The 14,315-nt window shown below is 45.2% G+C and overlaps 1 protein-coding gene across 2 annotated transcripts in view; it reads left to right on the forward strand.

The window, feature by feature from the left end:
• Positions 1-1,560: 1,560 nt before the first annotated feature.
• Positions 1,561-14,315, forward strand: part of GAD1 (glutamate decarboxylase 1) — a 46,947-nt gene continuing 34,192 nt past the window's right edge. Inside the window, exons 1-4 of one of the 2 annotated variants that reach the window (XM_073305805.2) lie at positions 1,561-1,925; positions 3,305-3,451; positions 6,834-6,896; positions 14,122-14,280. In XM_073305805.2, the coding sequence (XP_073161906.1) occupies positions 3,382-3,451; positions 6,834-6,896; positions 14,122-14,280 (292 nt within the window). In that variant the 5' untranslated portion in view covers positions 1,561-1,925; positions 3,305-3,381. The remainder of the gene's footprint in view (positions 1,926-3,304; positions 3,452-6,833; positions 6,897-14,121; positions 14,281-14,315) is intronic. The other variant, XM_073305806.2, reaches the window with a different exon arrangement.

The following is a 14,315-nucleotide window of genomic DNA, read 5'->3' on the forward strand; positions in this document are numbered from 1 at the left end:
CTTGCAATTCTAAACAGCACTTTTCAGAACTCAGCCTGGCGGACGTTCGTGCCATTTAATGATTTGTTGTTTCAGACGCTGAAACAACTCTGTCTTCAGCTTGCCACTGACAGCACTTTGGGTTCTAATAGTTTGACTTCCCACTAACGAGTTCGAGTTTTTCTTGAGCCTCGACGTGTAGATATTCTCTTTTACCCGAAGGCACAGCTTGAAAAGTTTCAAGATCTAGAAGAGTAAATGCACCCATTGCCATATTTTGTATTAATTTTCTAAAAGCAAATATATTTATTTACAATTATATAGACAATTAACTATAATTGCATTATTCTGTCTCATTCTCTGTAATGAGCAAACGTTCTGTCTCATTAGCTGAAACATCCTTTTAATAGTTTTCCCGAGAATAGCTGGAGCTATTAGATCCTTTCAAAGTATATTTAAAAGATGCTTTTTTTTATTCAGAGTATTTTAGTTGTGTGTCCATTTCCTAGACAGCGCGTCTTCACGGCGGAGCGATAGTTCTGGGCATTTAGTGCTGTCATTCGGTAGTTTGAATGGAGATTTTAAGGTGTTTTTTTCATTCTTCCAACTACCAAGTCCTTCAGAAAGGACACGTCTGAACCTGTTATGCTGCTAACATTTCTGACTGACGAACACTTCTTTGACCTCCATAAGACGTTTCTTTTTCAGTCATTGCACATTCCTGCAAATCATGTACCTGTCTTCTTTAGAGACATTCGTATTGATTCATATGTCTAGTTACTTCAACAATTTGAAACCTAATACTTCAGTCCTCATTGGAAATTGCTAGCAAAACATCTCCTTTAAAATGTAATGCTCTTCTGAGTTTTAGAGGCTAAAAACAAAAAGGTTTTCTGAGTGTATTTATTTTTAGCAAGAGGAGGTTGGTGGTAAGTCCTGGATCTAATTAAAACATTTAAACTAAGTCATAAAAAAACAGGTGTTCCTTGTAGCCATGGTAAAGACCAAAAGATTCATCCGTCTGGATCTTTGACGCCCTCTGGTGGAGACTCACAAAAATAATTACTCATAGCTTGGGGGGTCCTAAAGAAGAAAAAATGAATGGGGTATAATATTCTGATCACAGTGAAGAGTGGGGGGTATTTTTGCTAAGCCCCATTTAACAAAGACACTGCCTGAAATTATTCCTGAGATAACGTGTTTTATATGGTAGTACAGTGTGATATGAGTTAGAACAAAAGAGACTGAAAGGCAGCTAAAGTTGAGATCAAATAGCTTTCTTTTAAAGAGATGATTTTTTTTTAAAATCGACTGTTTGTTGGCAGTCACGATTGCTTCGTGTTTATATAATGAACGTTTTTGTTGTGTTGGAGATAACCCTCTCGGGCTCAGAAAGGACTCAATAGGTATTTTAAAAGATGCACATCGCCGAGCGGAAGTGTCTTTCCTACTAGCCCCCCTGCCCTTCTCTGAAAACAGAGCGTGTTGAGTACGTACTGTATTACTCATAGGTTCAGCCTTTCTGGGTGCATCTTCGTGATCTGGATTCATAAGCGAGCTATAAAACCCCGAGGCGACCAAAACACCTGCAAATAAGTCACATTAGCCTGGGAAGGCAACACTTGGGCGCGTGATTTCCGACCCAGCAAACTGACCTGGTCGATCTCCCCCCAGCCTGCCTGCTTGCCTTCCATATTGAAGAAGAGGAGGTGGTGGAAGCGGTGTGACTCATGCCTGCGTCGGAGCAGATCACCCGGCGATTCACGCTTTAAAAAAAGCAAATCCAAGTACTTGTGGAAAAAGGTCATCGCGAATTAAATTCCGAGGCGCGATTGGTATTCCGACGTCGTTTCTCGCGGAGTTTATAAGCGGCGACTCCCTCCCAAGGTTAGAATCCCCTGGCTTTTTGGACACTTGGAGTAAGGGTGGGTTCGCTCTCCTCCGCGGTAAGTCTCCTTTTAACTCTCCTCACTAGATTGTATTATTCAAGCCTTCAGGAGGCTCTTTCGGAACAGGGGGCTTTTCCCAAAACCATTTTTGTGTGGCTGCCCTGTCCAGGGAGAAATAATATGCATTTTGAGACAACCGGTGTGGTAGACTGTTGGGCTAACCTGTTACTTCACTTCCAGGCATTGTCCAGTGAGTCCCTCTGCTTTAGGATGTCTATTTACATCTTGGTTGGTTGTGGGTTTTTTTAAATAATTTACCCGTTTACCATTGAAATCACTGGCCCGTTGTATTTACACGCTGGTTTTAATCCGCGCAGTGAAAATGAATTTTTTTATTATTGGCTTCGGAGGAGGGGGCTTCTTAATTTACTGGACCTTGATTTTCTTTCTTGATTTTTCTGGATAAAATAAATCAGACCCAGCCATGGGTGGGGACCATCAGAAAAGCGAGGCATTGACCGGAGGTTCTCGATCAGCGAACCAAAACTGGTTATTGGAATGCAATGTCCGCCTGTAAAGAACTTAACAGCTGGCTGGGAACAAGGGTTAGTCCATAAGAGGTGGATCTTACTATGATCACCTTTTTCAGCTACGTACCCCCTGATAGCATATGCCAAAGTTTAAATGTGAATGGCATGGTTCAGTCGTGTGCACGTTGAACGTGCATCTATGCACACACATGAATACATGCATATAACACACATACGCGTACAAAGGCAAAAAAGAAAATGTGCCTTTGTTACCGGCGACAGATCTGAAGATTTATATATCAATCCTTCCTGAATACTTTCGTATTTAATCTGATTAATATTTCAGGGACTAGACGATAAAACACAGAATCGCAGCAAGAATTCTGTTGTGATTGTAGGTCATTTTGACTGATAATTTAAAAGCCTGTTTTATAAGTTGGTTTCAATTTGACATGAGCCATAATTGCCCTCTTCAGTGGCCATTGATATAATTGCGATAGACTTCATGGTCTGCTAAATCCATCATTCCGCACAGGATATAGCGCTCCAACATCCAGCAAAGAAACGATTTGGCTCTTCAGTCTATGGAAGAATTTTCTAATTGTCATGTTTCCATGTTAGCTACCTTAAACTAAATAAGTGTCCGCGGCACGCCTTCCCTGAGCTTTCCTTTTCATCGCTTTGTGTTTGAATATTTTTGCCTGGCTAAGAAACGTCGTGATAAGGACTCTTCTACTCGAGATGCAACCCTTTGTGCAGGCTTTCCCAGACACTGTCACTTCGCGAGGAGTTTAATTGCTTATTGTTGGCTGCAGAATCATACCCTGACTAGTTAATCTAGACAGGACTCGCGTTTCATCCTTTCAGGAGACCAGATCTCTAAAGCCGCCTTTTCTTTCCTTCCAGTAAATTCTTTACTGTCCATCCACCAGAGAAATATTGGAGGAAAATACTGGACCAAACGACTTTGACTTTCTGAAGTGATGGCATCCTCTGCTCCATCCTCCTCCAACGCCAATCAGGACTCCAACCCCACTAATTTACGACCCACAAGTAGGTTTTAGTCTTTCTCCTCGTTTTAAACCTGTTGGATGCTTTATCATTTTAGCATGGCATTTCGGTGAGACCAAATTCGCCACAAAACGACAAAGCTGGAAATCCTTGTTCCATGCCCTTAAATTAGGTGTGGAAATTGCTCTGTAGAAAGATCCCATCTTTCTGGTGGTTTAAAATCAGAGGCTGCTCCTTAGATTTTTCACTAATTTTCTAAGGATGCCGAAAAGCCTCAGCTCCAGTAGCGTTTGGTTTTACAGGCACATTTTGGGAGATTTAGAAAATAAACTAACTCCCCAGATGGCTAGAAAGTCAAGATTTTTTTTTAAGGGGTGGAGGGAACTGACTTGGTTAGAGGGTGAAACAAGACCCTGCGTGTGAAGTGTGTTCCAGACTTGCATTTTATACTGCTAATGCTATGGCTTCCTTTTTGCTTACATTGAGGCCTATAATCAACTGAAATTTCGATGCTAATTGTAGCTTTTCAGAGCTCTGTATCCCTAATTGCTCCGAATTTGCCTTGAATTATTGAGGTGTGAGTGGGAAGCAGATCTGGTGCAGGTGGAGGGAGAATCGTTTTTTCGCTCTGCCTAGACAATTCAGACAATCAACTACCAAAAGAAGGGGGGGGGCTCGATGACATAATCACCGGAGACAAAGAGGGGGGAATAGTAAGAAATAAAAGCTTGACAGGCACAGTAACGCGGGGAATAGCTTTTACCCTGAAAGGGCTGCCTGGGCTATGAGGCATGAACATTAGTGTCATTATTGTGATTATTCTGCAACTGGAAAGAATGGGCGGGGGACACCCACCATGCAAAAACCCCACTGGAAAACAGTTCGTTTGTGTGAGGTTTGAGTTGTTGGGCGGGAGGGCGTTGTCTTTTGCTGAGATGTCAGGACTAAAATCGGATTAATCAGAAATTCAGTTTTAGGAAGAAATAACTATGTCTGCCAGCAATACAAAATCCCATTTTCTCTCTGTATCTACGATGGATTAGCAAAAAATGGTTAGGGGACAATCTGATAGGGTTTAAACTTTAAAAAAAAATCACCCAGAGGGGCACTTAACGAAATTCTCTATCTAACCAAATCCGTGGGCTAGAAATAGCCCAGGAGTGCAGAGCTCCCTCATCCACACGAGCTGTTTCCCGCCCTGCTGTTTTCTTGGCCGCCTGGGCGTTGACTGGGGAGGGCTGCCATGTTCCCGGACTAAGTGCTTCTGCCCCTGGCTCCCTTTGGCCATGGTCTTGCTGTCAGGCTCCATCTTATTCTAGCCCTTAAATGCCTTCGGCTGCTTGAAGTGTCCGAGCTCTTTTTCCAGGCTGTCACTCTCTCCTCTCCTGCCCCCCTGGGTCCGCCTCTGACCCCTCCAGCCCCCGCACCTCTTCCCTCCTGGCCAAGCCAGTCTCCACCCCTTCGGCTGAGGTCCCCTCGCCCGCCACCTCCTGCCTTGCGGTCCTGAGCCTCGGCTCTGGTCCTGCCCAGTCTGTTCCCCGCCGCTGCCTCTGCCCAGCCCCTCCTCTCCCGCTCGCTCCTGCCCGCTCCGCAGCCCCGGCTATTCTCGGCCTCTCTCCCCGGGCCCCTCCAGCCGCCCCGGGTTCCCCAAGCCCCCTTGCCCTTCTGAAGCTCCCGCTCCCGCCCTTTCCCTGGGGTGACCTCCCCTGTCTATTCTCCAGCCAGCCCCGGGCCAGGGCTCTGGCTCCTCCTCTCCAGCCCGTCGCGCCCTGCCGCCCCCTACAGGCAGGGAGCCGCGCGGGCCCGGGCGGCGGGAGACCAGAGGCGGCAAAGCCGGTCCCGCCTGTGGCCGGACGCTGAGCGGCAGCTGGGCGGGCTCACGCTCCGGACCTCTCTCCAGGGCGCTGGGCTCGCCGTGCCCAAGGGGGTGGCCCCGCCTGCCCCAGCCGGCCGGGCCCTACCTCCGGCGGTGGCCTGGCTCCATCACCAGAGGCCCGGCGCTTGCCTTGTCCGCCAGCGGCTTGTGAGCGGCGGGACAGAGCGGGCCCAATGCCCCGGGCTCCCCCGGCTTCCGCGGCGAGTAGCGGGGGATCCCAGGGGCCCAGCTCCGAGCCCGGCCCCACAGCCTGGGCGGGGCGCGTGAGCCAGGGCAGGCGGCGGGGTGCGGTCCCTCACTGCACAGGACTCGCCCTGGCTGTGGGGCACGTGTTATACCTCGACTGCTCAGTCCGGTTACGGACCGGCGCCAAGTAACCCGGAGCCCATCGGGGCCCACGCCCTGCCGCGGCTTCGCCGCCCAGCCGGCGCTCTGCGCGGGGAGGTTTGTTAGGGGAAAGACTGGGCCCGTTCTTTCCCTCCTCCGTTCTTCTCTATCCCCCTCTCGCCCTTCTTTCACTCGTTGCCTGGTTTTGTTTTTCCTCCGTTCCCCTCCCGGCGTTGTTTTCCGAGGGGCTAGCTTGCCTGATCTTTTCACCCCAAGCCCCTTACTTGCTTCACGTTAGCTCAGGTGACCACAGGAGCGTGCCCTGCGAGGAAACAGATCGAGGCAACTGGAGAGGGGCTGCGTATGGTACCGTGGAAATATACCCGCTACTTACGCGGTGTAGCTGCCTGGCACTGTAGGGGGACAGTAACCTCCTGGTAGCTGAATGTCGGCAATTCAAACCGCACACACACACGCGGCAAACGCCAGGCAAAGAGAATTGTGATTATGTCAACGATTGCTTCTTCTGTCCTCCTCCCTCTCCGCCCACACCCACACGCCCATCCCCAGTTCAGCGGTGAACCCTGCCGGCAGTGCACTGTCTGAAAGCACAGCCCGGGGGTGGGGTTGAATGAAGGGACGGCTGGAAAGTGGGGAGCAGAAGTAGGGAGAAGACGTGAGACGCACTAATGTGCTGCCCACTGTCAGTCCGGCTGAAGCTTATTCATGCAAGTCCGATCATGTAGTCAAATACTATTTTTCACCCAATTAATTCCTGAACTCTTCCAGGACCCCATTTCATGCCAGTTTATTTTAAGCTGCCATTTTGTTGGAGGCCTGCCAATAAATTATTAGCTATTAAGGTCCCAGATGCCTTTTCTTTCTTTCTTGATGGGCTGGTGTGACATCTCGATGGTGCTGCTGATTTGAAGACAGAGTCGTCTCTGCCCCGGGTGACTCCAGACGCTGGTCCAACACAGACTAGGCGCTTGGAGCCCTTTTAAAATGGTGATCTCTGAAATTATCTGTATACCTCCTCATAGGGCAGTGAGGATGAGGGTGGAAAGGGAGGAGGAGATAGGCAAGAGGCGGAGTGTATATTGTATTGGTTTGGGGGTATTTTATTACAATTTAACAGCAGATGCCCCCCACATGGAAGTGTCTGGATCTTCGCCCCTAGTGCCTGGCTTCTGTATTATGTGAATCTGTCTTTTGTTTTAGCTTACGACACCTGGTGTGATGTGGCTCATGGATGTACCAGAAAAATTGGTCTCAAAATATGTGGTAAGTGCAAAGAGGCTGTCCATAGTTCGCAATGTGCATTTGTGACCCTTCTTCTGTCTTTGAGCCCCTCCATGCCTGGGAGTTTCTTGTTGCCAAACAGAGCGCTCTCTCCTGGTATGAAGCAAGGCTGAGAGAGGGAAGCTTTAGTAAGCCATCTCTTTGTATTAAGATAACTCAGAAAAGGGAACAAAATGAGAAGAGATGTGCCTCCTCCCAGTGAGCCCCAATTAAGCCCCTAACCTCCTTTTAGTAATTTGTGGGAGGCTGCGTGAGCGCCGCTCTTTGCGGACTCTTCCGCCCTCTGCTGTCAGAAAAGAGCAAGGGCAGCGCAGGGCTTGGAGGCGCAGCACCGCCCTAACTCGGTCTAGACACAATGAAATCCCTGGTTCATTTCACCCGACCCCCTTGTGCTCGAACCTGCTCCAGTTGAAGTCAATCGGAGCGCTCCCATCGACGTCCCCGGGAGCAGGTCTGTGGCTCAGAGCGCCGCTTTACGCAGCTTTTCTTCCCGGAGGTTTTCTGAGCCACATTTAAAAGCATTTTTTCAAGCACTGAGCTTGGGAGAAAGTGACCGAGTCTGTGTGGGGCTGTGGCGGGTGGTAACCCATTCCAGCACTATTTGACCTGCTAAAAACGAAGCGTTGTCTCTATGCTGCTTCTTTATGAGAAGAGCTTTGAGGAGCATTGTAGCTCACCATGGTCTCCTGTCTGATGACACAGCTCCTCTGAGCTGGGGAGAGGGCTAAGGGGAGGCGAAAGTGGCAGGGGCTGGCGCAGAACTGGTGGAAGCTTAATGAGACTGAGGGAGCGGCCAGAAGGGCGGCTGTGAGAAACGAGCAAGGTCTTTGCCACATCTCACTGTCTGAAAATTTTCAACCTTATCAGGCCGGAAAATAGAATCTCCTGGGGTGGAGGTGGGGGGAGAGATTAACGAGAGCCTTATTAAACAGCAATTCGTCAGAGCGCTGTGTTTGGGAGATAGTGCTGGCAGCCAGTCAGCGTGCAGGCCGATTAAATGAAGGAAAGGAAACAAATATACAATCAGATTGCAACGTTACAGCAAGAGATTCATTTACAGATAACAAGCTGTCTTCGCCTCTCCAGATTTCTTCACCGCGCCTTCCCTTTTGAAGACAAAGAGTCTGATCTTTATTATCTGATGCCAAACGATCATTCCTTTTACGCAGCATTTCCCCCGTTATGAATAGGAATTATTTTCTCCCCATTCTCAATTACCTTTTAGTAAGAGGACCATTTTAGTGTGTGTGAAATGGGCGGTGAGAGCGTTTTATCAATGCAAAGAACTATTTAAACTCCCTTTTCCCTAATCAAAGCTCATTCGCTAGATGCTTTGTTACATGGAAGTTTGGATTCAGGAAATTGTAGGTTGCAATTTTTTTAGCCCTCGGTCTATTAAGAAGTTGCATTGGAACCCAATGGTGCTATTAACGGGTAGCAGCTTAGTTCTATAAATAGCCCCTGATCTGGGTTTAATGGACCGTTCCCCTACGGGTCCCTTCAGTGTCTGGAGCTATGGGCTTTTTCATCATCGTTTTAATTTAGTACGGCAAGCAGAACTGATAAAGTAACGCACCGCTGGGTTTGTTCTGTGTTGCTAGACTACCAGGGTTATGAAGGGACATCACAGCACCACACAGTGCAGGTGTTAAATAAAATAAACTGAAAATGAACAATCCCACCATGTTGGATCTGAAGAAGGAAAAGGACTGTTGGGGGGGATTCAAACAAATAACCATCTGGTTTCCAAGCAAGCAAACAAACAAGGATTGAAAGGACACTGTATTGCATGAAGGCTTACTTTTATTTTCAGTACTATTTATTTTATTACTCTTTTCTGCTTTATAGTAAAATGATACACTCGGTAATAGTGATAATACACGGTAATTCATCTAATACAGTGATTTATTTTACTCAGCACTTGTATAAGTACACACACACAATTAATCACACTGCTATATAGCTCAAGCATAGGAATAAAAAGTTACCCTTGGAAACTAAATAGCGTAAAAGCTGAATGCTGCCAAATACCATTTTTTAATTACGGCTATTTAGAAATATGACATTTGAATATTTACAGTCGATTCCTCTTAATTCTACACAATATTGTTTCAGAGCTTACATATCATGGAATTACAGAGTTTTACAGTAAACCGGACATTAGTCGCTCCTGTCTGTCAGGGAGAACTGCTGTTTCTTGAAAACCATTAATTTTGAACGCAAACTTTAAATGAGATTCAAAACATGGTTCAAAGCAAAAGCAAACACGTGCGCAATGGATAACAATGTTTTTGTATATCGTGTATTTTAAATTTTTACCAACTACTTGTCCAAAATGTATGCGGCATATCTTCCCTTAAATATGTCTGTCTGCCCTCTTATCTAATTAAAAGCCACAGTCGGAAGGGGGAAATACCTTTTTATAAGCAAATGTATTTTAAATGGCTTGATTGATTTTCATTGAAAGCCAAGTTTGCTGGCCGTGGTCAAGGTTTTCACTATGGGTGTAGTTTGTTTATAATCTTTCATTATGACCCACTCAAAAAAGTGTCCGCTCCAGACTGCTATCATTGCTGACGGGACCCCATTCGACAAACACTTGATTTTACTCCCATTGAGATCAGTGGGACTACGCGTCCGCGTAGGGCGATGGGGCCCAGTCTGCTTTCACGGCTGATGATGATACTCTACAGAACAGCAAGTAACACGGCACGGGGGGAATTTCGAAGGCGCCTAAGTGAGTTAGAGCATAAGTCTTACTGAAAGTCCGTGAGACTTTTGCTCATGACTCATCCAGGCGCTTTAGCAATTAACACCCCAGGGAGATACAGGTTTATGATGCATCTAGTACAAAAGATTTATGTGTGTATGGAGGGACTGTGATGTTGTGGTTAAAGCACTGAACTGGGAATTGGGAAATCTGGATTATATCCCTCCTTCTGAAGTCTATTTGATCTGCAGTGTAAGTTGTATAAAAGACGGTTTTACGCACACTATCCATTCCCCCTTTAGAGTGCAAATGCTATTGTTTCTTATCCATTTTATTTGTTATTAAGCCTGAGATTCAGGACTCTAGTTCTGACCCTTCTGGTACATTCCTGAGAAAAGTAGCTTTTAAAAATGCTGCCCATGCAAAGCTATGAAAATAACTTGCAGTTTAATGTCTGAGTGTAGCAGGTGCTAATAAGGGCTTTCGTCTTCTCAGACGACAAATTGCATGGACAGTTATTTATTGTCCGCTGCTTCCACTGTCTCTCCAACATAATTCTTAATTTAAATTCATAAGTGGGATACAGATATTTTAACGTTTTGATCTATTCATGTGTTTACCCTCAGGCACAGAAACAGCCTCCAAGTAAAGCCCTAGCATGGCTACTCTTTTCTGCTTTCCAATGAGCTAGTTAGGCGTTTATAAATCACCAGTTCCTAGAAGATGCCCAGGGGAAAAAAGTAGGCGGGAAGAGAAATTGTTGCGCTGTTGTCGGCCAATCAGAAAGCAGTAGACCATTCTGTTATTGGTGCAGCTTTTAACCACTTTGGTTTCCCTTATGTTATAAATTCACCAAGTTCCATTAAAATAATATTGTGGTCGAGGAGAGCTCCACAACGTACACAGGTATACCTGTAGGCAAATAAAGTTAAAGCAGCAACAGCCCCTAAATTCAGTCCTGTGGTATGTAGGCCCTCAAACCAGCCTTTTCTCTTGTAGGTTCTCAATAAGGCCAGGTGGTCCTATCCCATGTGAGTCTATACATAGGTGGAAATGCGCCAACTCACAGTCCTGAGCCTGAGTCACGCAAAATGTCCATTGATTTCTCTGGACGCTTTGGATGAGCAAAAAATACAAGAGGAGGCCCCCAAGTTGGCTACTAAGTAGTTATATAAACCCATCTCGGAGCATGAGTCTCACGTCTGGGGGTACAACCGTGTTCTCAGTGACTTGTAACGTTAACCAGCGCTGCTAGATTCTCTCTGCTAAATGGGAATCAAGACTGATAAAAGTCCTTACATTAGGGGTGTGCGCTCAAGTGAAGCTGTCACTTACTATTAATAGCGGCAGAGAGTCCTGTGGCACCTTATAGACTAACAGAGGTATTGGAGCATGAGCCTTCGTGGGTGAATACCCACTTCGGCGGACCCAGAAAAGCTCATGCTCCAATATGTCTGTTAGTCTATAAGGTGCCACAGGACTCTTTGCCGCTTTTACAGATCCAGACTAACCCGGCTACCCCTCTGAAGCTTACTATTAATAGTTCAATTGCTTTGTTCTGGAATTAACCTCATTTGCCTTTATTCACTTTAGATTAGTTAGATAACAACATAGACCGGGGTTTTGGGGGAACTTTCTTATTTATGTCAAAGGAAATATTGCTGTCTTTTAATTTGGACAAGGACTCTGGTTCCGTCTCCTCGGTAAGGGGATCAATCTGAGCAGTGAAACACTGCGACCGCCAAGGAGAGGCAACCAAGCAGTTGCCAGCTATACCAATCCCTTTAGCATCTAGACAACTTCTCCAACCATCTTAAATACAATCTTCTGCCTCTCGGGAGGTAGTTGTCATCTTGTCTGTAATTCAAGATCTGCCCCTCAGCTTAGTATTGGAAATATTTTAAATATATGTTTATTTTCACTCTATAATATGAACGCCATAAGGGGTATGCAACAATGAGGAATCGCTGTATTATTATTTTTCAGAGCAGTTGTCCTTTTTACAGAACTTCTTGCACTGAATATCTCAAGAAAATGTCTTCTTGTTTATATGGAAAATAATATGCTTCCTGAGGCAGACCATACACCCGGTATAGCACATGCCTACTTTGTTATGCTACAGCCTGTTTCTCTTTATTCGAGGATCATTTACTCATAAGGTTACAGCAGTTAGGTGGGTTGTTCGTTTGTCTTTTGTTTGTTGGTAAGAAATCATTTATTTTTAATACCTGAACAGCTCCCCTTACCATGCACTAGATCCTAGACGCCCTTTAATTTTTCTGAAGTTTCCGGATTGGAGGCTCATGCTCTTAAATGCATGAGGTAGAGGTGAGAGGATGAGAACTACAAGCTAGAGCAGGTGGAGGTGATCATCAAGTGGTGGTCCAGAGTACAATGACTATCTGGGGCCATCCTTGTAAACCATGGGATAGTAATCCTCAATTATGGGGGTAATCCTGTTGATTTCATTTGGCTGTTTAGGTGATTAAGTGACTCGTGCAGTGAGGGTTTGTTGTCCTGCATCCACCTTTTAGTGTTGGTCTTATGCGACAAATTTCTTCTCTACGTTTGAAACTGAAACGAAGAACTTCCAAGACCATCAATTTTCAGCTAGTGGCTCAGTTTAACTGTTCCACAGGTATTACTCTGTAGCCAATTAGTTCATCTAGTTATCATCGTGTTATCTAGTTTTATGGTAAACTCTGACCCGTATGCTATTTCATATACATAACAAAGCAGCAGAGGTGATTTTTCACTCTGTTGAGATTAAAACTGTAGCAACAGGAGCTAAATCCATTGTGGTTTAATACAGAATCATTCAATTCAATTTAAATAAAAAAGGCTATCACTCCCTCTTCTTTGCATTTTGCGCTCCAAGTCTACTGAGCCAATCTGTAAAAGGAACTCCAGAGCCTGCGGATTTACTGCGCAGTAATTGAGAGCAGAATCTCCCCCTCCCCACCCCCCCATATTCAAGATGTATCTGCAATTTTCAGTTTGCAAAAGTCTAAAATCATGAAGGCTATTTCAATCGTCAGCCCCCCGTAGCATTTACCTATGAGAGAATAAACCTCTAGCTAGTTAGTATACTGGTTGCTGAGAGCCCAGAGTCTAGAAAGCCAGCCAAGGGAAATGGACAGAACGGAACAAGGAAAACAGTTACAGTGTTTCAGAGTAGCAGCCGTGTTAGTCTGTATCCGCAAAAAGAAAATGAGTACTTGTGGCACCTTAGAGATTTATTAGTCTCTAAGGTGCCACAAGTACTCCTTTTCTAGTTACAGTGTTGGCTTTTCCTACACGCAGTCGATCTCCTTAACTGGTAACACGAAGTGTGATTGGTTTTGATGGATTCAAATTTGATGGTAAAGGGTTTTTTTCAAGTGCTAAGGCTCCAGAGGCTGGTGGGTCAGTGGGAACCTTTGGATGACAGATGATTGCAGTTCTAGTTAAATGTTTACTTTATCAGTATCCCTTTCATAATGTCGAATTACCACAGAATGTGCCATTCTCAAACTAAAACAAAACTATGGCACCGTTTGATGTTAAGTGGCTACAGAGGCTGAAGAGTTGATCATGTCTAAAGACGTTTCTCTAAGGTCTCCAATAAAAGCAATGTTGCCAGATGGGAAATAAAAATCCATTTACTTCGTTAACACAAGGAGACAGGTTTAGCTGGTTTACTTTGTTTAGCTAGTGTGGATTGAATGGCAAATATAATTATTGTTTCATTTCTACTTTGTGCACGGAGAATATTGTTGTTTTCTATTAGGATATTGTATGGAGCCCATCGCCGAAGTACTTCAGCGCCTAAAAATATTGTCATAATGATTATTTCTATATAATCTTGTGTGTTAGAACTGTATCTCTGATAATAGCAGATTTTCTGAGGCCAGGAGGAAATGGTTAAAAACACAGAAATATTTTTTTACCTGAAAATCAGCACCTCCTCACTTTTTACTGATATTAATTTATCATCACTAATAGGGAGAGAACTCTCGCTGAGCTTAGTGCCTGTATCTTTAGAACTGGACAATCTCCCAGGTTAGCCAGTTACTAACATGCTTCCTTAGCGTGATGGCAACACTAGGAGGAAAACTGAAAGTGGCCCTGATTTTAATCACACATCACTGCCCCTTCCTGTCTGCTAGGCCCATAAACTTCGCCTGCAGGCTGCAATGGCATTGACTTATCCTGAACCCTCTTCCCGTGGCTGATTACTGAAGTGGAATCTGTCTGATCGACTTAATAAGAATTTACCACTGCACTAAATGACGAAAATTCGTTTTTTGCATGGCTGGGTTTCTGTAGTCGATGTCATTTGGAGCTCACCCTCCTCGAGGCAAATAATCCCTATAAATACTCTTCTTCCTGACCTCATTAGGTAGATACAGAATAAACCCCACTTTGAACTGTTGTCTAGTGAGCAGCTTTAAGCGTTTATAAACATGCTTGGAAGTGAGAATACTCTGACCTGTGGATCTTGTAATAATAATGTAGGGTTCTTGCAAAGGAACAACAGCCTGGAAGATAAGAGCCGGATTGTGAGCTCTCTCAAGGAAAGGCAGTCTTCCAAGAACTTGCTGGCTTGTGAGAACAGCGAGAGGGAAGCCAGGTTCAGGCGGGCCGAGACAGACTTCTCCAATTTATTTGCTAGAGGTAAGTGATCCTTAGAACAATTGGCTGCTTAATCT

This window comes from Lepidochelys kempii, chromosome 11, assembly GCF_965140285.1.
Source record: "Lepidochelys kempii isolate rLepKem1 chromosome 11, rLepKem1.hap1, whole genome shotgun sequence".
NCBI lineage: Eukaryota > Metazoa > Chordata > Testudines > Cheloniidae > Lepidochelys > Lepidochelys kempii.